Source organism: Anser anser, assembly GCF_964211835.1.
Source record: "Anser anser genome assembly, chromosome: 3".
In the NCBI taxonomy this organism is placed as follows: Eukaryota; Metazoa; Chordata; class Aves; order Anseriformes; family Anatidae; genus Anser; species Anser anser.
Window position 1 is genome coordinate 85,932,990 of NC_139722.1, and position 24,556 is coordinate 85,957,545.

General features: G+C 39.6%; 2 protein-coding genes across 6 annotated transcripts in view; one reads left to right on the plus strand and one right to left on the minus strand.

Moving 5' to 3' along the window:
- PRKD3 (protein kinase D3) overlaps window positions 1-18,378 on the plus strand; it is a 41,245-nt gene extending 22,867 nt beyond the window's left edge. For all 4 annotated transcript variants that reach the window (XM_083832578.1, XM_083832579.1, XM_083832577.1 and 1 more), the window contains 11 exons: window positions 714-837; window positions 3,419-3,496; window positions 5,161-5,437; window positions 8,176-8,228; window positions 8,606-8,678; window positions 11,593-11,699; window positions 12,285-12,446; window positions 12,917-13,015; window positions 13,147-13,414; window positions 14,287-14,372; window positions 15,172-18,378. In XM_083832578.1, the coding sequence (XP_083688704.1) occupies window positions 714-837; window positions 3,419-3,496; window positions 5,161-5,437; window positions 8,176-8,228; window positions 8,606-8,678; window positions 11,593-11,699; window positions 12,285-12,446; window positions 12,917-13,015; window positions 13,147-13,414; window positions 14,287-14,372; window positions 15,172-15,345 (1,501 nt within the window). In that variant the 3' untranslated portion in view covers window positions 15,346-18,378. The remainder of the gene's footprint in view (window positions 1-713; window positions 838-3,418; window positions 3,497-5,160; window positions 5,438-8,175; window positions 8,229-8,605; window positions 8,679-11,592; window positions 11,700-12,284; window positions 12,447-12,916; window positions 13,016-13,146; window positions 13,415-14,286; window positions 14,373-15,171) is intronic.
- Window positions 18,379-19,037: 659 nt separating this feature from the next.
- Window positions 19,038-24,536, minus strand: NDUFAF7 (NADH:ubiquinone oxidoreductase complex assembly factor 7). 2 transcript variants are annotated; one of them, XM_083832590.1, is made up of 9 exons: window positions 24,250-24,536; window positions 24,092-24,166; window positions 23,668-23,778; window positions 22,471-22,681; window positions 21,926-21,984; window positions 21,113-21,226; window positions 20,158-20,301; window positions 19,697-19,870; window positions 19,038-19,326 (listed from the first exon to the last, which is right to left on the minus strand). In XM_083832590.1, exons 1-9 carry the CDS (start codon window positions 24,499-24,501, stop codon window positions 19,114-19,116), a joined length of 1,353 nt encoding a protein of 450 aa, XP_083688716.1. In that variant the 5' UTR covers window positions 24,502-24,536; the 3' UTR covers window positions 19,038-19,113. The 2 variants fall into 2 exon arrangements, with proteins under 2 accessions (XP_083688716.1, XP_083688717.1); XM_083832591.1 differs by lacking the exon at window positions 23,668-23,778.
- Between the last annotated feature and the right edge of the window lie 20 nt (window positions 24,537-24,556).

Genomic DNA, 24,556 nt, shown 5'->3' on the forward strand with positions numbered 1-24,556 from the left:
AATTCAAGTTTTCAGCATGTTCAGCATCTTGTGGCATCCACTTGTACTGTATAACTGTGTGCCATCTTAAAGCATTCTTATGTTTTGGTTTGGAATTTGTCTTATGATTTTATGTGATTGCAAAGCTTTCTGCTAGCACCACATGTAGGAGCTGTGGTGCTAAGCAGGCAATGTGGCGGTACGTTCCACTCTGAATGCTATCAAAACCTGTTGTTTAACTAATGACTCAAAATGTTAGGCTGTCATATACTTGTCTGCAGGAAAGTTAATGAACATTGATAAAATTTTCTAGTATGATTTGAATTAACGCACTTCTGTTTGTTTTCATAAAGTGAAACTGTACTTTATTAGTGTAATATTATGAAATAATATAGTTGATGTAGGCAAGAGAAAGTAATAACAATGCCAGTGTTAATCATTTTTATGTTGGGCTAAGAATGAAGTGGTCAGTTAATTGTTTTGAGAGGATGATTTCTGTGGTCATCCCTATTCCACTGTGCTTCTTTTTGTCTTTCTGTAATGTCACTTAAGTACTGCAATACTTGCATTTGGACAGCCAGTGGGAGCTCAGATTTCATATCAATTTCATCTATCAATGAAGTAAGTTGGGAAGAGAAGGTGTCTGTTTTATACATTTAGCCAATAGTTCAAGTACCGTTATAATTGCAGTACTGTTGTATTTTAATTTAAATATTAACTGTTCTTCTTTTTAGTCCCTCAACAAGCAATAATATTCCTCTCATGAGGGTTGTACAGTCCATCAAGCATACAAAGAGGAAGAGCAGTACAATGGTGAAGGAAGGATGGATGGTCCACTATACTAGTAGAGACAATCTGGTCAGTGACTTTGATTCTTCCTATATTAACTTCAATTATTTCTCTAAACCAGTGTATTTTATTTATCTAGATATACTGATTTGCAGTATCATCTGACATAATTTAGCAATTATGGTCATTATAAAGAATTCTGGTGCACCTGTAGTTTATTCACAATCCTTCATGTGGTGATTCAGAAGTACTTTACATTTTAGAAAGAGAAGCATCTCTGAACTGTCTCAAATGAATAGCATCTTTAAGATTTCAGCTTTCCCAAAACTGGAATAATTTGTTTACTTACACCTTCTTTCTGTTTGGAAGTTTTTTCAATTATATGAAAAGGTGAAAATTGTTATAAAATGACGAGTGCTGAAACAGTTAACCGTATTCTAATGATCAAGGTATTGAGTAAATGTAATATGTAGATATGGAAGCCCTTCATTCCTCTAGCATTAGTTCTATTTAAAAGTAAGCATTATTGAACACCATTTCCTCCCGCAGCCTGCTATTTCTCTTCATGTTAGATCTGTGGCTTGGCTGCATACCCTTGGGTATGCAAGCACCTTCCACAAGGACTGTGTTGGTTTGCAGCGCTACCAGTAATGATCTCTTACTTAAACCTTCTTCGGCAAGTTCCTTGTTCTTGTGTATTAAGGAGGAAGATAAGGAAGAGTAGCTGGTTGTCTAATGGGAGAGAGTGAATCTATTCATCTCAGTAGTTGAAAGAAAAATACGAAGTCAAGAAGTTCCCAGAGCTCATGACACCCAGTTTGTCACATTGAAACTGTTCATGAAAAGGAGCATCAACACCCTTGTATTCTTTGTCTCTGTGCAGGAGTCTGACAGAAGGGGACTTCAGGAATTTAGAGAGGCAAGGTTTATTTCAGTTATGTTGAAATCAAGCTTAAAGGTGTGATACTAGTCAGCTCAGGTTACTGCAGTATTTTTACTTGTTTTGGTTGTCAACTAAACAGACCACCATAAGTGGTCTGTCAAAAGCTGCCTTACAAACCAAGTCTTTAAAGTACAGTTTTCTAATAACCAGGTGTATTTATCACAAATCAAAGTAAATATCTACCATATTTCAGCCCAGCCTCCTTAATAAGCACAATTGTCAGCTGGCTATGAAATTAGGGTCAGGTGGTAGACAGAAGATGATTAGCTCTAACAGTATTCAGGGTAGACGTGATATTCAGATCTGATTTCATCTTTCAGTACAGTCAGTACATTTTTTCCGTGGATTCAGTGATCAGATTGTACACCTTACCTTAGTTTGATATTTTTCATCTGTCCATTTGGCTGCAACCTAGGTGATATCTACCAAAAAGGTGGTGCAAATGAAATAGAGTATTCTGTTCCAAAGCAAGGTACCTTCAGCCAAGCAAGATTTGAGAGAGCTTCCTAATGGGAGGAAGCTTTTGTATTAAGCATTACAACATCAGCTATTTTCATTGGTCACTCTGCTCTCAGCAATGTTAGACTATTTCTTATTTCTGAAATGACTTTAGCTTTCCATCGGTTCCAAAGATGTTCATTTTACCAACCTGTTCCATAAGCGTTCTTCTCCCCAGGTCTTCCCTGACTAATGTTTCAAAAAAAAACCCCATATACGTCAAAAGAATGGGTTCGCCCTTATGCTTTCACCCGGCTTCTATTCAGTGCTGGCTTGGAATTCCATTGGGTTCTGTTCATCTCCAAGTTTTCTTGGCTGAACTCCTACGAGTGCTGTTAGCTTCACCATGATTTAAGCTCTGCATTTGGTATTAATGAGGGTATAAAGTTTCTAAGTGTTGTAATTGTAGGCCAGAGCTAGGGGTCTTTGATTTTTCTTGCAGAAAAAAATGTTTTTAACTATGTGAGCATGGTGCAAGCAAAGTAAGTTAGATCCATATGGCCACATTAGCTTTCACATGCTTTTCTGTTTTGAGGAATGTTCCTATGCTTAAGGTTATTGGACAGTTATGTGCATCAAATTAAGCATATTGCTTTTTTTTGTGGAGAAGGTACTTCTCGTTGGTGGAGACTTCTAAAAAATGGCTATTTTAGTCTGTCTTGATTTTTGTTTTATTTTTTCCCCCAAGATATTTTGTCCACCTGAGTCTTGTAATCTGTCTTTCTTGCCACTGTGCACTTTTGACCTTCTAGAATTTTGTGTTGACAAAACAATTAAGGACTTAGTAGGCTTGCTCAGTCCTTAAACCCATGAGATGATGTTGTGAGGGCATGGAAGGAGAAAGCATGGCTCCCATAATTGTTACTAAATGAAAATAATGGAGGTTTTGTGAGTACATACACCTGGAGTGAAACCTGTGTAGGTAGGTGTTTCCTGTAGGAGATAACAACTGTTGTCACCACTGTCACAGTAAGGTAAGTTATATTTTTCTGGTTTGTGGAAATATTTCTGTGAGCCTCTTCTTGAGTTTTAAAAAATAATCATAAAAAACTGCATTTCCAAAGTATTTTTCATGTATCTAGCCTAAGATGCAACTGTAGATTAACTTTACTTGATTATCGTAGTTGTTTAAAGCATTTCTAGTTTAAATAATTGGATAAATGAAGTCCTGTCAGTGATTTATTCCTTTTTGTACTGTGCATTTTGTAGAGAAAAAGACATTACTGGAGACTGGACAGCAAATGCCTCACCCTGTTTCAAAATGAATCTGGAACAAAATATTACAAGGTACTTAATGATGAGTAATAACTGTGTTGCACTTGATTTACTCCAGGTGCTTTATGGACTTGAAATATGTCTTAGTGAATAGTATAATAAGTATTATCTCAATTTTCCTCATCTTTTTTTTTAATCAAAACTGTGACAGGTCAAATTTTGGCCAAAGCTTGTAAGTGGGAAGGACCAAGACTAACTCTCTGAAGCTGCTTGCAGCTCCTGTTTTAATCCTCTTGAGTATGTCTCTTCTTATGTTTTACATGTTCTGTTCTCCTGAATTGCCTTGCATATTGAGCTTTCTTCACAATTACTAGGCAATGTGTTTGGCTATGAGTCTACTTAAAGGCTAGGATTTTTGCATTCTGTAAGAAGTGTGTGAAAGTTTGCATGCTTAACTATTTTATTTCCTGGTTCCCAAAATGAAATTCCCAACTGTACAATTGAAAGTTACAAGTAAGATTTAGAGGAAAATCTACTGTGCAGCCTGGCATAAATGAAGCTGAGCAATGAGTATGTTATATTGCTAATATGTTAATGTGTTCAGTGGTGGAATATTCAGAAAATGTCTTGAAATGTATAAACAGGATTTTTCCCTTTCTTGTCTTACACCTTTAGGTGGGGGTCCAAATCTTGCAGCTTCTTCCCTTATAACATCTCTAAGATCAAGCCTTTTCTCTGTACGCCCAGCTAAACTTGCCCAGATCCTTTTCATCCCTATCTTGACCAATGCAGTCTCTTCTTCTCAGACCTCCCTGATACTTGTATTGCCCTGTGCGTTCAAAACACAGCTGGTAAAATATGTTCCTTGCTTGTTGCTCCGTCCTGTCTCTGCTTTTAGTCCTTTGACTTGCCCCTTTGCCCCCCTTTTTTACTGCTTGAATATCAGGTTATTTGTCTTTGCTGTTAGAAAATTCAGTTGTTACCTCTATGTTTATTTGCTCTTCATCTGAATCAGCTGCTGTCTTTTAACCCCATAATGCCAGCCTGGTGTTCACCTGCTTGTTCACTACTCTTGCAAGTGACGTGCACCTCTACGCCTTTCCAAACATGTGGAATGTCCTTCTCCAACTAGTGTCAACTTACAACCGTTTTTTCCTGCAGATCTGTTCTCTGTACTGCTTCGTACCATGATCTTAAGCTGGCGAGGTAGAGGAGCTGAAAGAAGTTAAGATCTATATGAAACAGAATCTTTACCCAAAATGATTCAGATACATGAAGCAGTGCTTTTTGGCTAGCTTACATAACCGCATCCTCTTCCTAATGTTGTCTTGTTTCACTTTTTTCCCTGTCATGTTCTTCTCTAGCTAAGCTGTATAAACTATAGGGGGTGGGAAATAGTCACTCTGTAGTTGCGCATCGCTCGTATGCCAGGGGTGGAGTGTGTCATGCTGAATATAAATGCAGGCTATGAAGAGAATGGTGACTGTATGGAAGGAACTGTGGTGGGGCTGACAGTCTCTCTAGGCATGTATACAGGAATTCAGAAAGCTCTGGGTGGGTAGTGGTTGTCCACAGTTTGACATTAGTTACAAAGCTTGTGTTTTTTTTTTTTTGGTTTTGGCATTTTCATGCATGCGCTTTGATTTGTCTGCAAACACTTTAAGTTCTGAACATCAGTGTATTTAAGTATTATATGCATTTTCATTTTTTTTTTAATCTTTAATATTTTTCTTCAGGAGATTCCACTTTCAGAAATTCTCCAGGTGACTCAGCCTCGAGATTTTTCAAACGTGGTGCAGGGCAGCAACCCATACTGTTTTGAGATCATCACTGACACGATGGTGTACTTTGTTGGCGAGAACAATGGCAGCAGTCATCACAGTCCTGTTCTTGCTGCCACCGGAGTTGGACTTGACGTAGCTCAGGGCTGGGAGAAAGCCATTCGTCAGGCTTTGATGCCAGTCACTCCTCAAGCTAGCGTTTGCACTGCTGCAGGACAAGGAAAAGATCACAGTAAGCAGGCAGACAAGGCACTATTACTCATATTCTGAAGCTGTAAATTACAGATTCCTTTTCAGAAAAGTTCTTATGAAGAATGGAATATTTTTGGCTATTCTCTGCTGAATTGGGTCCATAATCTTCCACCAGTTTCTAAGAAGTGACACTCAGGTTTGCGGAGGGTATATGGGCAAATCTCTTATCTGTTGTAGCAGCGAGTAGTAGTTAAGAATCGGATTTCTCCTATGAATGCACATTACAAAACCTTTATCACAGGAGCATTGAGAGTTCACACGTACTTGCTGGTTGTAAAAAGGGACTATAGTTTAGATATTTCTAATATAAACTTCCATACGTATATTTATTTCAGATTATATATATGTATAAATTGGATGCTATTTGATATTGTCACCTATATTTAAAAAATAAAATTGCAAAATGTCTGTAGCTAAGGAGAAGGAAAGGAGTTAGTGCTGAACTGTAAATACCGCGAGTGATGGAAAGAACTTATGCTGAGCTGTGGGTACTAGTTTAAAAAAAAAATCTTCATATTGTGCCCCTGCTACCCTTTTTCTCTGGCGCAGGATCACATTCATTATCAAGGCTCCATGAAGCACACACTGTGCTCTTTCTCTTCAGACATCTCCTTGTTCCATGCAACAACATTCATGCGTGTTCTGTACAGGCATTTATGCTTTCATTCCTTAGTTTCCTTTCATCTTCCACCTACTCCTTAATCTCCTTTTGGTGATATATTTTTTTTTTCTGGAGATCCTGAGATTAGTTTTGCTGTCTCTGGTATCTCATTCTGCATCAGCAACAGTTAAGAGCATGTGAAAGGTAATCTTAGGTAAAGGCACTTTTTAAAACGCAACCATGGTCTGCAGTGGTAAACTATGAAATGGTAGTCCTGGTATTTCTATTTAATTATTGTGAAGAAACATTTGTAAGAAGGTATCTCAAACAGTCCGTGGACTTACGTGAAATGCCACTTCTGATAAGAAAATATTACTTTCAAACACATGTATACCTGTTCTTTAAAACCTAAAGCGTACTGTTGATGAGAGACTTGCAAACACAGTTGCAATTTGTAGTGTCAAAATATCCATGAGGCATGAGATAGTCAATTTATACCATGTTCTAGCCAGCAAGTAATTAGTAATGAGGATACTCTTCCAGTCTGACCCATTAGAAAGAATCCTTTCTGACCCTTTACCTGGTGTTTGGGATAGGATGTTGCTTTATAGGATGTTTCTGAGCTGAAATGGGAGCAGGGAGATTAAAGGCAGAGGAACAGTTCAGTCAGCTATTACGTGGTATAAATTTCATGCTGAATTCTGGCATTACTGTTTTCTTCAGAAATGTCAGCATTTCAGTCCTTACTCATGTGCGTTTTGGACACTTTGAAAAACTAGCTTGGAGTAAATTAATCTCTACTGAAAGTGAGGAAGCAGGTATTTTGTGTTCTGTAACCATTTGTGCAGAAGGGTTCAGCATGTTCTCTTAAACAGTTTCAAGAACCGTATCTTCATTTTTTTCTAGTTGACTTGTTTCAACCTTGCTGCAATTTGACCTTAGTAACTTTTTAATATGCCTTCATGTTTTTTTGTTTCTTTGTTTTCCCTTGTGCTCTGTGTTGTTATTACAATACAGACTTGACCATCTTCAAAATAGAGGGCAGTAATCACTAGACATATGCACAGCTGTAATTCCAATCAGTATTTCAGATGCAGTGTTCAGAGTGCCTTTGAGAACTACTATTTGTTGCTGTCTTAAGTCTGTAAATTCCTTCTTTGAGATAAGGTACAGGTGACAAAAATCAGATACATTTTTTTTTTGTTCTCTGAAATAGTGTTTCTAAAGCACAAAGCTCTTCTTAGGGTGATAAAGATTCTTTTCAAAGTACTAGTAAATCTGTAGTATATTCTGTATTCACCTCATATGTGAAGTTGTGCTTTTTTTCTTTTTTTTTTTGGAAATTAACATTCTAAGTAGTAGGTATCCATTTTCTGAGATGCTTGACCTCTATCTTGAAGTCAAAGGAAAAAGGTTCTTTCTGCCTTCATGCATCTCTTCTTGTCTGTGCATCCTAATGTTATTCCTGGAATGAAAATTTTGTCAACATCAGTTGCAGGCTGAAAAGAAATTGTACAGCTTTTTCTGATGCTTTTACTTGCAAGTTATACTTCCAAGATATTCCCAGGATTGAAAGGCTTCTGTAGTTTATCCATGAAATACTTTGCTTACATTGTGGGTTTTACTGTTTTTTTTCCTAAATTATCAAGTCTTCTGTTACTTGTTTTGCTTGATTTATTTCCTTTTCTTATACATTAATTCTTAAAGCTACAGAAAATCTGTAACCACATTTATTTGACTACAAAGGATCTACTTGGTCCTCTTACTTATATTTTTCTGTATTACTACCAAAATTCTTAGTAGTTTATTGAATTCTGATATGATTGCCACATCACTATTGCTTTTGATTCTTCAGCTCTGTATTTTGTACACACTCATACTGTTTCTATAATCATTGATATGACAGGAATGAACAGTTAATCCCAGCTAAACTCCCGGGGTTGTTCATCCAATCAATGTGTGAAATTTGAGTTTCCAAGTATGATGTTTTTGCAAAACATCAGTAAAAATCCTTTCACTATGACTGGGTTAGAAGGCAATAAAGGTCTTTTTTTTTTTTCCCTTCTTACTATCAAAAGCCTAACTTTTCTTATTTTGTTATATCTTTTTTATTACAGAAGAGTTATCCCTAAGCATCTCTGTTTCAAATTGCCAGGTCCAGGAGAATGTGGTGAGTCATATGCTTTGTAATAATAATGGTGTTCATTTACATGGGTATTTTAAAGTAATTGATAATAGTATCTGAAGGAGGAAGCAACACCCCAGGGTATTACAGCTACAGAAGTCTCTATTATATACCTAATGTGAAGTAATCTACTTACCTAGCACAGCTGGTTGGTTGTAATATATGTCCCTGTATATAGTGTGGTTAAATGGAACCACTCCAGGAAAGTTTCTTCTTTTTTTTCCACTCTATTCGGGGTAATGATGGTACCCTTTACGTAATTTGATGTAAAACTTAAGAACAGCTTAGCCAGTACTAAGTAATATGCTCGTGAACGCTTTGATTATGCCTGATACTTGTGATTTCTTCTTTTCATGCCTTAGGATATCAGCTCTGTGTACCAAATATTTGCTGATGAAGTGCTGGGTTCCGGTCAGTTTGGTATAGTATATGGAGGTAAATTATATTACATTTCATTATGCATTTACTTAAGGTAGAGTGACTGCTTGATAAAATTTTTCATATTTGCTTAGCTGTATCTAGAATGCCTAGGTGAAGTTTATATTGTTAAAAGTTTTGTTTGTGTTACTGTGGTTTAGTCTTTGAGGTTTTATTTATAGTATTTGTTAGTTTTTTTTGTATTTAGAGTTTTGTATTGCATCAAAATCAGTTTAGGATTTTTGTGTTTTGACCACATTTAAAAAGCAATCTCAAGTCTGAATTCAGCCTGTGTTGGCTGTATTATACTGTGTAAGAAGTCATGTATTTAAAGAGGCTGTTGAGCTATTGAGGCTGTTGAGGCTATTATTTTTATAGATATCTGAGAAAAGTAGAAGACAGCAATTAGAAAAACATGCTTTAGTTTGTGCTTTTCACAGTACTTTATGCAGACAGTTTTATACAAATTTTTGTCAGCAGGAAAAAACGGAGGAATTCTTTGTCAAGAGTTTTCAGCTTTAGACTTTTTATGTAGTTTTATCACTTTTTTGTTTAAAACTTCCCATTGCAACATATAATGTGTTTACAGTGTATAAGCATGACAAGAAGAAATATAAGAAATACGTTGTGTGAACTCTTTCTTATTTTTTTTATATAAATACCATATATTGCATCTCTAATGTTGAGAAAACCACAAACTATAAATCTGTAAAGGAATAAAAAAGGACAACTAATGATTTAAAAGTGGGAAACTTTCTGTTTCTATCATGTTGTCTTTCTAGTCAGGAAATATTGTGGCTATGATTTTTCTGTGAGACAATATTGTAGTTAAATACTTTTTTCTATTACTTTAGTACTGTTTGATGGAAATGCAATTTGAGGGTCTAGTTTACATCATTCTTGAGAGGCCATGTTCCCCCTGTGCCCCGCCTTGGATTTCCTAGAACATATTGTGAATTGATTTATGCTTCTTTTCTTATGAATAGAATGTACATAAATGCAAAGGGTAGTTTAATGCTTTCCTTTTACCTCTATATATACTTCCTAAACTGCATTTTAGATAAACCTCAGCTTGGTGTTTTTCATGATTCAATGAAATGACATACATAAATACTTATATAAAAAGCTTTTATCATTTTCAATCTTTTTCACTTAATGATGTCTCAAAACATACAGGACGTGCACACACTCAGTTTCTTAAGATACAATCACAAGCTGAAAGAGCAAGAAAAGGGAATATGATCTTTTTTTTTTTCTGGCTCTCCACAGCGCTTAACTGTTGCTGCTGTTTGGGGAAACTGCATCTGGTAACTTAGCATTGTCTTCTCCCCACCTTTATAAAATTACTGAAATAATAATAACAAAATCTGTCATTGGAAGAAATACAAAAGTAACATAAAGTTGCTTCCATTGTTGTTTTCCCCCTCACCCCATCCTCTTCTGGACAAACATTGCACTTTTACAAACTGTAAGTCAAAAAATTGTAGGATGCTAACATACAACTTGTGTTTCTTCTTGTGAGAATAGTTTCCCTCTGCTTTTTCTATTTAAGTTCATTTTGAAAGGTCTGAAAAATGGAGACTTACGGGGGGAAAAATTTTTGGCAGTTTCTAACTGATGTTAAACTCTCCCCTAAAAGGTAGTTTGACATCAGAAAAGGAATTTTCAGGCTGCCTTTCTGTTAATCTTTCTTCATGTTCTTTTAGCTTCTGTAGCTAAGTGTGTTGTTAGTTTAGTGTTCTTGTTTTATGTTCTCTTGCAACCTTGTGTTTGTCTTCTGATGGTATTTCTGCTATTTCTGTTTGGTAACCTTGTTAACCCTTCTGGTCCTTGAGTGATGTCTCCATTACTGCCTCACTTCCTCCAGTGGAGATGAGCCTGATTTAAAGCCTTTACTCATGATGACCTTTAAGGTAGGAACGTGAGCTGCTCCATGCAGCAGCCTTCAGGAGCAGCTCCTCTGCCCTGCCTAAGCCCTGGCCACCAGTACTGACTGCAGAGCAGCAGGTGAGGCCTGTCAGGGTCAGTGGTGAGGCATCACCAGGCTCTCCAAAGCCCTGCCCCTGGCTGTGATGGTAGAATCAGTCCCCTGTACTGCCTTGTGCTGTAGCTGTGTACATCATCGCTTCTAAAATGGCCTCCAGACCTTTCACTGCGCAGATAACTGCTTTCTTTTTCCTTGGTACAGGTTCGCTTTATCTGTATTAGTGTAGTATTAAATTATCAAGGTCTTTCACTGCGTGTTCCCATTAACCTCTCTGATTTGAATGTGAGAGAAAACGGTTTTAGTAGTTATGGGGAAGCTGAGTGAGCATTTACAGCTACCCAGGTAGCCCTTGAAACATCATGTATATTGCAGGATGTTTCTTATTTAGCTGATGCAGGCTGCAGCAGGGATACTATCGGCATTATCAGCGCTTTATTTAAACTGTAAACTTCCAGAGCTTTTTGGTGACAACAGACCGCCTCCTGGGTGTTAACCTTTTCTTCTTCATGGCACATAATTACCCCTAGTTCCTGCAGAATATTAGGTATAACTTTTGTGCATGTGGAGCCCATAAAGGTATTTGCTGAAACCACCAGAGAAGACTTTTTTTTTTTTTTACACAGAAGAGAGAAAAAATTCTCAAGTAGGTAGCACTTCATAATATATGAGTCCCTTGCACAAGGAAAACCTCCAGCTAATACATCTAACGTCAATGTGTGTATCTGAGAGCAGCATTGTAACCAGTTTAAATTTATCTGCAGCCCTCCTATTGAGGTTGATCACTCCTGGTTACTCACATACCAGCTGCAGTTTTAAATACAAATATAGTGATATTGTACATTGTACAAAATAGACCTGTTTCTCCAGAAAGGAATTTTTGCTGTAATGTTTTATAGCTGTGAATTGTTTCTGCCTTTTGATGTCTGACATTGACTTTCTATTCAGGAAAACATAGGAAGACTGGAAGAGATGTAGCTATCAAGGTCATTGACAAGATGAGGTTTCCAACTAAGCAGGAAAGTCAGCTTCGTAATGAAGTAGCCATTCTCCAGGTACCGAGATATTTTTGTATCGTTCTGGAGTTCAGGTCAAATCAGCTATTCCTAAGATTTTGTAATGCATGTAGGTGCTCTAAATTGATATCTAAATCTGTATATGTGATTTCTTAGTCTTTTTGTAAGAGACAATCTTATTATTGGGGGAACTCGTGACCATTTGGTAGTGTTGATAACTTGGCGTTGGTATCTACTGCATATGGGGAATCCACTGAAGCCATGTAGTTTGTCTCCATGTTGTTTCCTTCAGGCAACAGGAAAATGTTTGTCTTTTTGCTAACGGCCACTCAGTCTAAGTGCTGTTTTCGCATGTCCTGCAGTCAAACTACAGAGAGTATCAACTTTAAAAATTAATCATTATAGATAATTTGTGTTAAAATAAATTAGTCTTAGTAGTGATAGGTGGCACGTTTCATGGGATGACGTGTATGTTTCAAGCTAATTTCTTGCCTCTGATATTTTGTTTTTCATTTCTAACTCTCCACTTAGCTACTTCTTGATCTGTGGTACGTTATTTCTGTGTAATTCAGAATATTTCATGCTGTTTTATTTTAGTTCTGTACCTCTACTACTTTATTTTAGAATTTGCATCACCCTGGGATCGTGAACCTGGAATGTATGTTTGAAACCCCAGAACGGGTCTTTGTTGTGATGGAAAAGCTGCATGGTGATATGCTAGAGATGATTCTTTCCAGTGAGAAAAGTCGACTTCCAGAACGAATAACTAAGTTCATGGTCACTCAGGTTGGCATTCAGTCTTTTTTCCTTGAGAGGAAAGGCTAGATTTGTCTTTTAAATTATGTGAGAATGGAGTTCGGAGAAGGGGTTTTTGTGTAGTTATGTAAGAGATAGTACAGGGGGGCTGTATATCTAACAGCAGTTGAATAAATGTGGAAAGAACTTTGAATGCTATTTTTTTGTCCTTCTTTCTTAAGGCTTAACATTGTGGGTATCCAAAGATGCACATCAAAACTCAAAATATTCAAAAAGATAGATAGGGATGGGAAAAACAAATTTTAAAAGAAAATCAAAATGTTTCAGCGGGTTAAACCACAACACAAAACCATCAGTTCCACGTTTTTTTCTACATCAGTTTCAGCCTATTGAGTGGAAAAAATAGTGCTTGCACAGTCTTCAAGAATTAACCCGTATATACCGCGTTGATACAAATTACTGTATTGCTCTATTTTGAAAATATTCTTTCCTTTTCGAAGATACTTGTTGCTTTGAGGAATTTACACTTCAAGAATATTGTGCACTGTGATTTAAAACCAGAAAATGTACTACTAGCATCAGCAGAGCCATTCCCTCAAGTAAGTGAAGATTAAAAAAAATACTTGTTTCCTGACTTTTTTTAGCGGGGGAGGGAGAATGTGATGGGGGTAGAAGTACACTTCAGAGATCAGCCAGAGATTTCTCAGTTTAAAATATACTTCTTTTGCAGGTAAAGCTGTGTGATTTTGGCTTTGCACGTATCATCGGTGAAAAATCTTTCAGGCGCTCTGTGGTGGGGACACCTGCGTATCTTGCCCCTGAAGTGCTCAGGAGTAAAGGTTACAACCGCTCTCTGGACATGTGGTCGGTTGGAGTAATTGTCTATGTGAGCCTTAGTGGTACATTCCCATTTAATGAAGATGAGGATATAAATGATCAGATTCAAAATGCAGCATTTATGTACCCACCAAATCCTTGGAAAGAAATTTCTAGTGAAGGTAAAGAAATTAACTTTATTATATATTTATGTGTAGACAATGCATTCAAATACTTAAACCACAAGATTTACTGAGACAGGAGTGCAAAAATTATTAATAGTTTGGTTTTTGCTGGCTATGCCTGAATGGCTAAATATAAGCTGGCATACATTTCTGAAAGATAAAATGTCAAATACCATGTTTTAGATCATATTCAGAGAAGGAGCCAACAGATTTAGCAAGAAAAAATGATGTAATAACTTAATAGCATGCATGGGGAGTTGGATCAATAACCCAAAACCACCCAGAAATCCCAATGGAAAGTTTAATCTTGCATGAGTCTTCAGTGAATACGTAAAACATACTTTATCTAAACTGATATATAATTATGGAAATTGTTCCAAGTTGAATCTGGAGTTTTAGTATTGTACATTAGTAAGCAAAGCAAAACCTGGATATAAATGTCAGATCTGAACAATCTAGAAGTTTACAAAGTTGGTCTTCAGACCTCTCTAATACCAGTTTTGTTGTTATTAATGTATATATGATTAATACAGGTAGATGTGAAAAAGACACACCATTATACAAATAGTGGAAGTACCTACATAATTTTGGAACATAGGATTATGCTCAAGCTTTGTTTAGACGCTTCTGAAAAGCTTTCAATGTTTCCATCAAAGGGGGAAAAATGCCAGCAACAAAAACCAGCTTACCCCATTCCTTATTTTGTGGTCTCGTTTAACATGAGCAAAGGTAAAAATAAAATTCAGGAGCTTGATTTGTTTTAAGAGTTCAGTAGGACACACACACACTTCACTTTCACTGTAACGTGTGAGTGATGATAGATGTGATTAGTATTTAAACAACGTAATTGTTCTGTTCCTCTTTGACAGCCATTGATTTAATAAACAATTTGCTTCAAGTGAAGATGAGGAAACGTTTCAGTGTTGACAAATCCCTTAGTCACCCGTGGTTACAGGTAAAATGATTTGCCTTTATCACTATGCTTATAGTGGGTGAATAACGATTTTTGGATTAAATCCTTCAAGTGCTTATCAAAACTATTTCTACTAATGCTTGTTGACAAACAACTCTGGAGGCTTGAGTACTTCTGTTTTTAGCTTAATATTTTCTGTGCTCCAGGATTGTGCCCATTTCTTAATGGTTTTGTTTTCAAGGAAAACTGTTCACCCTTCCTTGCCCTCCCTCCCCTTTCCTTGTTACTCCCTGCCTGATGCTAACAGACACTTTCACTTTTCTGATGCTTCTGAACGCAGACAGTGAGGAACGCACGGAGCCCCACTGAAAACAGGATAGAGAAAAACATTGTTCCATGCTGAAGGAAATTCACAAGCTAGTGTGTGCTATAGTTTGCAGTCATTTTAGAAGAGAATTGAAATAGAATGTATTAAATAACTTAGAATACATTAAACAATTTAAAAAGATATTAAGGGGAAAATCTAATTAATGTTGAGTACAAACGGTACTGGAAATAGTGTCACTTCATATATGTGTATGTATACCATTAGTTTTATTTTAGAATTCACGTATCTGTCTTGCTACGAAGAGTTTTCAAAATTTCTAGTCTTATGGCCTTGGACACTAGACTATTTCATTTTGAACTCTGTTTTGACATGCTCTTTTTATTTAAACAGATCCTGTTGGCTGTATCTTGTGGTTATTTATATTAAATTCTGCAGTTAGTCTCTGTACTTTTATCTTTGGGAAAATAGGGCTTCCGTTTCTTAAACTGCTTCCTTGAATCTTTTACTCCTTAGGATTATCAGACTTGGCTTGACCTCAGAGAATTTGAAACACGCATCGGAGAGCGTTACATTACCCATGAGAGTGACGATGCACGCTGGAAAGAACATGCGTATGAACACAACCTTGAGTACCCCCAGCATTTTATTATGGCTCCTAATCCAGATGACATGGAAGAAGACCCTTGATTTATTCATTTTGCTGAATTCCAGCACAGATGGACACTCCAGACAGAAACTGAAGATAAGTTTTGGAACAACTGTCGCTCTTTCTGAATGTTGTACACATAGCTCAGTGTACAAAGCCTCAGAGGATCCCGCATTGACGTGGGGATAGACTGTCGCCCAACAAGCTTTTCTCCATCTCTGACTTAAACTCTGAGTAGTTATTGGACAGTGGGATAAGCCCCGTTGGGTAACATTACACCAAGTTGTATGGCTACAAAGCCATTACCAAAGTGGAATGTGTACAGATTGAATGGTTTGCGTGTCTTTCCTTTTTTTTTTTTTGTAGCCTACACAGTAAGAATTTTGTAATGGTTTCCTAATCCCTATTTAGTAGGCCATAGAGGACTGTTTTCTGTTACTTAGATACATCTCCCACTTCTTAGACTGTGCATTGTGAAAAGAGGTTGTAAAAGGAAATCGGTGCAGAATACCTTGGCTAATAGTAGAACATGGTGGTTTAGGGTTGAATATGGCTTCAGAGATGAAGGAGTAATTTGCTGCTGTTAAGACAGTTATGTATGTCTGTCTTTGCCCTAACTGAACTTTTTCCAGATACCAAAAAAAAAAAAAAAGAAAACCCTGTAACTTCTTACATTCCTCTTGAAATGCTGACTGACAATCTAAAGAGACGACAATCAAAGCTGTGCTAGTCCTTTATTTTGTCTGTTAAAACAGAGCAATAAGCCACAACAGCGTGTTGCTGCGCAAGGCTGGCACGTCATAGATGCACACCAAAGGCATTTTGCCTTAAAACCACACAAGCAGTGCAGAGAGAGCACAAGACTTGATGTAGCATATCCTTTCACTCTGGAAAAAGTTTCTAGCAGAAGGATGTGGAAAAATAGGGAAAAATACATGCAGCTTTCTTCTATTGTTTTTCAATAACTAAATTTAAAATTTTTCTAGTATTTTTCTAATTTTTTTAAGGTTCCCTGGATTTGCATCAGGAGTAGTTTGTAGCCTGCTAGCTTATATCTTAATTCTGTTCAAAACCTAGGTGTGACAAAATTACCTGTTGCTTCTGCCAGGGCAGCTGGACTGTAAGGGAAAGGGCTCTGCCTTCCAACCTTTACCTGCAGCCCCTCCTGTCCTCTTCACCGTGCTCAGCACTGTTGTTCTGAGCTGAATGAAGAATCCAAAACCAACTTCTAATTCAGTTTTTTTTGCAGATGCCTCACTTGATGGATTCCCAACCACTTACTGGACTTTGTGGCACAATTGAGAGGAAGCAGCAATATTCTTTGGAAATGATTCCTTAGGAGGAGAGTATGACAGTTAAAATTCATCGTATTTCAAGGAGGTTTGAAGCCTTGGATGATAAGCAGATAGAAGAGGTTTTTCATTTTTTTCCCCATCCTATTTAAAAGTGGGAAAAAATGAAATCTTTTGTGTGGGAACAACTGATCTGTGCTGCTGGAAGGTGCTGGATGGCTGTACATATCCCTGATGCGCCAAGCTGCTTAACTGGAGCTTGGTTTAAAATACTTTCTAAAATACCGATACAGGCTTGAACTGCACAGGCAGTAGGAGACCTTGGGGTAGCTCCTTCCTCTCCTAACATTTTTTTTTTGTGCACGTAGATGAGTATTTTTTCCACCCTACTGTTGTTCAGGCAAGGAAGTAGGTGAGCAGATGTCTTCTAAGCTGTTAGATACCCATAACATTTTAGAGTTCTTTTGGGGCTGGCAGCTGCTTGCAGTGTCAGTGAACTGGCAGTAAAGACAGCGGCAGCTGCGGAAGTACGTTCCTGTGGGCAGGTTTGCATCTTGAACCTACCGTTCCTTTTCTGGTTGCCCTTAATCTAACTGCTACCGCGTTTTGTATGTGTCTGAGTTGATTAAAGCTGAAGCCTGGTTTCCCTGTTAGGATATACCGAACTTTGCACATAACTTCTGGTGCAGCCTGCATAGCAGTTTCCTACAGCCGCCCGTGGGCAGAGTGTTCCCACCCTTCCTGCTGTCCCACCCTCTCTCCTAGCACATGTTTTTCTCAGGTTTGTGCAGGGGACTTGCCTGATGGCAGTCTGGTCCGTGCCACTCCTGCACTGGGGAGTCGTGCTTCCCCTGTCACGCTGTCAGAGCAATATAAAGGAATTCAAAAGGGGCAGAATTTGTCCCTTAACCTTGCCGTTGCGTTAAGGTGAAGCTTTGGGACTGATTCTTCTCAGAGAGGCACTATTTTCTTTATCTGTGGAGACAGAACAATCATCTATGAAGTTGGTAGTCTAGTATTGGCCCAGTTGGCACGGGAAGCAGTGTTTTTTTCTTAACTCTTACCACCCAAGTGACCAAATTTCAGTGAAGCCATTGCGATCTTCCATCCCAACTGTAATAGCATAGATACAGTTTGGTTTTAAGCTTCAGATTTTGAACTTGAGCTGTCACTTCAGGTTTTCTTTCCTTACTTTTTTTTTTAAGGGAGGAGAAAAGCCAGCTCAGTTGCTTGAAAAGCACAATGCAGAAGAAGGGGGTACAATTAAAAAAAAATAAAAGGCCTGGCTGATGTCTCTCCCCATGAAGTCTGCTCTGTGCTCCAAGAAGTTATATGCGCTATTTATTCTTACGTTGTATTTAAAAAAAAAAAAAAAAAAGCTGTTGGCCTTTGGAGTGGATTGCCTGACAATATATGCAGATATGCAGACTTATGGGGCCAGACAATAGAAGCCACAAGCTATAGTAGTACAAGAACCACAAAAAATCAGATACCCATTAGAAGTAAACTTTCTTCACTGATGAATAAAAATAGCTGACTTTTTTATTCCCTTTTTTCTACCTTTACTGCAAACTTTGACAGCAGTAGGTTATAGTGTCTAATATCCTTATCCCTAGATGAATTAAGTTGCGTTCATTCAATAGTGCTATGATGATGCTAGAAAAAAGCTCATGTAAAATTTTATAGCCTCAAAAGGACACTGTCAAGTACTTTTATATTTTTATACATCCCGTTGTTTGTAAATATCCTCTGATAAGCTTGAAAATAAAATTTATTTCCCTATCATATTTGTTCTCTTTATTTACATGAACTCCCTCTCCTATCAACTGTTCTTCAAGTCAGTATTTCTTCATACTTGTTTGGGGATCTGTCTGGCATGAGGTATATACCCTGCTATGGGAATTCTGTTAGGTGCTTTCTAACAAAACTGTTTATGCATGCTTCTTATTACTGTTCTATTTATTAAGAAAAGCATCTTCGGTTGCATCAAGGCATGCTGTTTTGAGCAAGTACCTCACCTGAGTACAGTTAGTCTCAGATCACATTTGTCACTGACAAATTTTAACTTGAGTCCATCAGTGAATACTTCACTTAGGTCTACGGTGAGATCCATGAAATGTTCATTCTCCCCTCTGTGCACACCGATTTCCCCATGTGGAGTTTTTGATTTCTACATGCACTGCTTTAAGTAGGTCAGTGTCTAGGTATGGTTTGGCATCAGCTGTATCCTGAAAGCATGCTTTACCAAAATGCCCCTAGGCCCTGAAGCGTAGTGATTTCCCTATCACATTTGTGAAAGATCAGTGTAGGAAAACTGCCTGGAGAAAGTGTGACGTTTCACATGCTTTCAGTTCAAAGATAACTCGAAATGCTTAGTTCTGTGCCGATTATATTATTGCAAAAGCTTTAATATGTGAAACCAAAAAATGCACAGGATTTGATTTCTTTTACTCTTTTTATTTAATAGGTTGCTACTGGAAGCTGCCACTATTAGACATTTTGGTATTGCAGTTGAAATTACTTCAGTAAGAGCTCACCAAATCCAGCAACAGGTGGGAGGGGGGACTTGGATTGCAGATTATGTTCCTTGTGAGGGTGTGTAAGTCTGTAATGAGGCAGCAAGGCAAAAAAATGAAAACGGTCTCCCATTTTCTTAGGGTTCATCAGCATATCATAGCTGTGGAGTAACTGCTCCCGAGTTGCTGAGTCGCGTGAATTCTGCAAGAGCACCTAAAACAAAAAGGTAGGTTGTAGCCCTTCCTGCTTTCCTACAAACTCCCTCGTACCTGCAATCTCTCATTGAATCCTTTCTTTTATGCTAGTATAGCAGTACCCGAGTGTTCAGTAAAACTCGTGAGCTTGCTGGCAGAACTCACGCATTGATGTATGTAGCCAAGTTTTGCATTAAATACTCCTAAACATAGTATGATAAATTCATGTTGAGGGATCCAGAGTAACTTAGGGCTAGGAGAAGCAACTCTTTCTTGGACTTACAAGTAGTTTTAAACAGAAATCTGATTTTAAAAGAAGCTCTCTTTCTGCTTAAGAGCATTGCTTGTGGATTAGGAGTGTGTTATATGCCTGTAAACACTATTTGTACCTGCATTCGGAGGTCAACACCCATGTTCTTTAAAAACTCCCGTTGTTTTATGGGGCCCAACGTGGCTATTTTTCCCTGTGCCATCTTTCGAAGATAGCTGAAATCAACATCTGCTGTCAGGTCTGCTGTACCTGGAGCTTTCAGCACATCGTGGAGTTTGTGATTCCGGAAACCCTGAAAAATTGGAATATTACACTCAGCTGTACTCCTATCTACCGAAGCCGGGTCTAGTAGAGCTGTAAATGCAGCACGGGCTCAAGTTACCCTTCCCATATGATAGAAACCCCAGCGGGTACTGATGAAATGAGAATTCCCATTACTCACTTTCATGGTTGCAGCATAACACTTTTTTTGTGATTATGTCCACCCAAGACCTTTCTTGTACAGGAACTTAACCATCCAAGTGAGACAGAGAAGATAACTGAGTGTTTTAGCACAGTACTTCAGGGAAAATGCTTTACCCGGAAAGTGTCAGTTTTGGTTCCGTCGTGACCATAATCAGCAATCAGTGCGGCCCCGCCATCCTTTTCGATGCGACAGGCAAGCCTCTGAATGAGGACACCGGCCTCGGGACATACTTCCACGTGGTCTCTCGTTTCTTCAGGCTAGTGCAGAGTTCAAACATCAAAACACCTGCATTAGCAAACAAGTACAGGGCAAGAACTTTTCACACTTGACTTCTTGGAACTGTTGTCATTATTTGGGCATGGAGGTCCAGGGGTATACTCCAGGCTACCTATTGCCCGAGCTAGTTTTTGCTAATGGCCACTTCCCGTTAGTGCTTTCAGAGTTCTCTCTTTCCTTCGTCTCTTGTACAGCACAGAGTCAACCGGAATGAGTTTTTATAATAAGTGAGAATACCTGCACTGGGTGAAACTTCCTTACTGTCGTAATGAAAGAATTAAAATAGCACTTCTTCCATGCACACACTTCAAAAAAGCCTTTCTGTGTAAAATCTTGTAGGTGGTTTAAATCTCTATTACTTCATTTTGTAAATTTAAGAATCCAGTGAACTTTAGAAGAAAAAGGAAGTCTTAGACACTTGCCATTACAGATCAGTATAGCACGCGTACTCAGTGACTGTGTACGCAGCAGGTTCAGAACCTGGCTTAGGCAGGGCCGGTACTGAGATGGTGAGGTGACAACTGCAGCACGGAACTCTTTGCTGATTGCTGCCTCTCTAAAGTGTCTGCTTAAGCCCTGACTGTGGTAAATTTGATGTACAAGTTTATTTTCATGCTATATATTCACAGCACACAAGGTTGAATTGCTGTTGGAAGTTTTGTAAAATACAAACTAACTGTTTACTCGTTAATAGATGGAAAGGCCTCCTTGTTCTGTCCAAGTAACTGACAGGTAGTATGTGACTTGAAAGACTAATGATCAAATTATGAATACTGACAGGTATAATCTTACCTGAATAAAGTTTTCTGTTGCAGGGGTACTGGATGGTGACAGGACAAACCGCAGCTGGTCAGGAGCCTCTGGATCTATATCAACCAACACCTCACGCCAGCCTTTCTCTGTTCTCTGTTTAATAAGCCCAGAGTACTCGTTTTACACTCTTAGTAGGTACACAATCTTATTTGATTAGACTAACATGCCAAGCATTTTCTCAAGTTTTAAGCACATAATGTGCTATTAACAATTACTCATTACTATTTAATTCCAGAAACTGCCTTAGAAATGCTTGCGGTAGAAATGGATCTGAATATTTAAGTACAGATTTAATTAAACCGAATAAATGATGCTGTTGAGAAGAATGCTGCCTCTTCTATTGACAGTGCACTGGTTAACTTATCAAAATAATTCTATCAGTAACTTTTCATAAAGTAATTATGAAATTGAAGTTGAAAGGTTCTTTGAACCATATCTAGACTTCATTTTGCTATTCACATTGCTGTTCAAATGAAAGCCATCCAGTGCATTGTCTTTGTTAGCAGTGATACATAGAATAATGTTGAAATTGGAGCCTTATTAATGTAGTGTAAGAAAATAGAAAAAAAAAGTTTACTTATGTAAGTAAAAACAAGTCTTTAGGTTTCTAAAAGGTTTTTGTATTCAAGAACAATTAACATAAGGCTTGGTTCAGTTCTGATTTGTCCAAGCTTAGTTAGAAATATTTTATCACCACAGTCCATGCACGTGTTCCCTTTGGCACCATAATTCTGTTCTTCTGCAAAGGCCTTTAAGTTGATGGTCACATTTACGGTATTCCTCTTGCTGTACCTGAAACTTATGTATTGGCAGGGCATCCAGAAACTCATGTGCTAAGTAAAAGCTGTAACCTGTGGGAAGGTTAAAATAAATGCATTACCTTACCAATGCTTCCATAGCAGTTTCCAGTTGAAAATTAAAATGTTTTTTCGTAAATTGTAGTGTGTTAAGCTAGTTAATGTCATTGGGAAATTACTATTATTCCCAGCTTGGAGACATTAAAGGGAACACTTGAGGTGCTAGCTACAGCTTCCAGTGCATGATTTTCTTAAATCTGTATCTCAACATTAGCTCCTTGGTCATTATTTAGACAAAACCACTGCATGGTTTCCCATGCAAAGAAGAAAAAAAAAAAAACTACATGAAATTGGGTAGCTATCCCAAAATGAAGTTATGATTCTCAGTTACGAGAATCATGGTCAAGATCCCGTCTCAGACTCATATCTGACATAGGAGCTAATATGTAAAATTAGTTTTCTACACATTATGAACACTTATCAAACACTGCAAATGGAGGGAGGACACTATTGCTGTAACAAAATGTTTAAGCTCCTTACCCTGTGGTACATCTTGAATGCCTCTGTACCAGTAAATTGGAATTCCAGTCTTGCTGATGCCTTTCATGTAAGCAGCTTCGTCCTCGGAGTTTGACTCCACCTTCCCTCCTGTCAGCATCTGTGCTTGGGTCTCACTGAGTTTGGGACTCACTTCTACCAGGTGAACAGACACATCACATTTACTAAGTAAAGAGGCAAGCTGGTTGAAGACCTACAAAGGCAGATGAGTTCTATTAGGAACAGTCACAGGCTGCACGTATGTCTTAAAGGGTTACAAATTAACCCTTAATCACATTATATTGAAGATAGAAGAATGTTAGCTCTCATCAGTAAAATAGTCTCAGCAGAAAGGACTGTGTTTTGCTCTTCCAGAAGGAAAATGGAAATTTGTTAATTTTAATAAAAGTGGCTATGCTTCTAATAAAAGTTGGAGAACTACAACATGCATTATATAGCGATAAGGACATGAAATGCTAGTTAGTAGCTTGAAAGTGAGTAGCTCTTCTAATAGCTGCAGGGGAGCTAACAGGGAGAAAAATGGTTCAGTTTGTTTATGCTGTTAAAACAAAACCTGCTCACTATTGCTTATTTCACTATGGTTATTGGGGATTTTTCATTAGCATACATAAATAAAACAAAGCTTCTGAAGTACTAAATCCCATTAGCAGTTTGTTTTTTGGATCAGTAGTATTTTAATTACCAGGGAACCCTGCACAAGTGATAGAGCAGGAAGGGTTAACTCAGAAGCAGTAAGCCCCTGAAAGCCTCAGAGAAGCTGAGTGCAACTTCACTCCTGCGCTCATGTCCTCCCTGCTCTGCGCTGTTGCTTGCGCTAAGGCCTCCCAGTTAGGCACAGCAGCACCCTCCTAACTGGTGTTCCAGTTTGGAAGAGATCTTTCCATAAAGAATCTGTGCTGGAATATTCCTGCCCTTTCTATCAAGGGGTGATTGCAGCGTTACACATGTGCCTGTGCAGCGTGCACACGCCAGCCCCTCTCCTACTGCCAGCGAGAAATGCGGTCTCTTCACTGAGCAGCAGCGACGTGCGTGTATTTTAATGGGATTCCCCGCTGCAAATCCGACAGCTGGCTTACTAGGGAACGTTAAACCCCCACAGCAAAACCTCATTTCTTCAGCTTTCAGCGCAGCTACGGAGCAAAGCCAGAAGAGAGAGCAGGGAGATTGGTTTCCACCTACCCGCAGTATGTCGTCAGTGAGAGCGCCCGTCCCCGGGCCCAGCTCCACCAGCCGGAACGCTGCGGGCCTGCCGGCGGCCATCCACTCGCTGAGGCACCATATCCCTACCAACTGACACGGACACGGCGCGCTGCGGGAGGCGGCTCCGCGCCCTGCCCGGCGGTGACGCGGGCGCTGTTTTCCCTCGGAAACGCCAGGCCGCGAAAGCCGCTGCGGCGCCCAACTCGGCCCCCTCGCCTTTCGGTGTAAAGGGGGCGGCCGCTCGCGGCGAGCCCGGCGGCAGCCCTGCACCAGGCGGAGAGGCGCAAGGGCCGTTCGCCTCTGGCCGCAGCCGCAGCCCGCCTGTGCCCGACCCGTCCCCGCCGAGGCCACGCTGGCACCGGGCTCCCCCCCCGCGCACGGCCGGGTGCCGGCGGCCGCTCACCTCGCCCAGCACCTGGCTGACCTCGGGCGCCGTCACGAAGTCCCTGCCCACGCCGCCGCGCCGCGCGTAGTAGCCCTGCGGGGGAAGGCGGTGAGCGCCGCGGGGCCGGGGCCGGGGCCGCCCGCCGGGTCGCTCGCGGAGCCCCGGCCCCGCCGCACCTGGCCGGGGTTGGTGAGCGCCTCCCGCATGTACTCGGCCACCGTCAGCGGCCCGGTGGCCCGCAGCTTGAGCAGCAGGTGCCGCAGCACGCCGCCGCCCGAGCACGGCCGCGCCGCCGGGGCCGTGCCCGAGCCCGAGCCCGGGGGGGGGAGGAGCGCTGCCGCGCTGCCGCGGCTCCGGGGCAGCCGCCGGCGGCCGCCGAGCCCCAGAGCCGCAGCCAGGAGCGGGCGGCTCCGCGACAGCGGCACCATGGCGGGGCGCGGCCGCCCCCGGCTCCGCTCGGCTCGGTTCCGCCCCCGCGTCGCG

What these genes read in the sequence shown, in the direction of transcription:
- NDUFAF7 (XM_083832590.1), bottom strand. Translation starts at nt 24,501, where the DNA reads ATGGTGCCGCTGTCGCGGAGCCGCCCGCTCCTGGCTGCGGCTCTGGGG. An exon ending in CGCTCACCAACCCCGGCCAG is followed by an intron (nt 24,167 to 24,249) that starts GTGCGGCGGGGC and finishes CTTCCCCCGCAG; the next exon opens with GGCTACTACGCGCGGCGCGG. An exon ending in CCAAAACTGACACTTTCCGG is followed by an intron (nt 19,871 to 20,157) that starts GTAAAGCATTTT and finishes CCAATTTTTCAG; the next exon opens with GGTTTCCGGAATCACAAACT.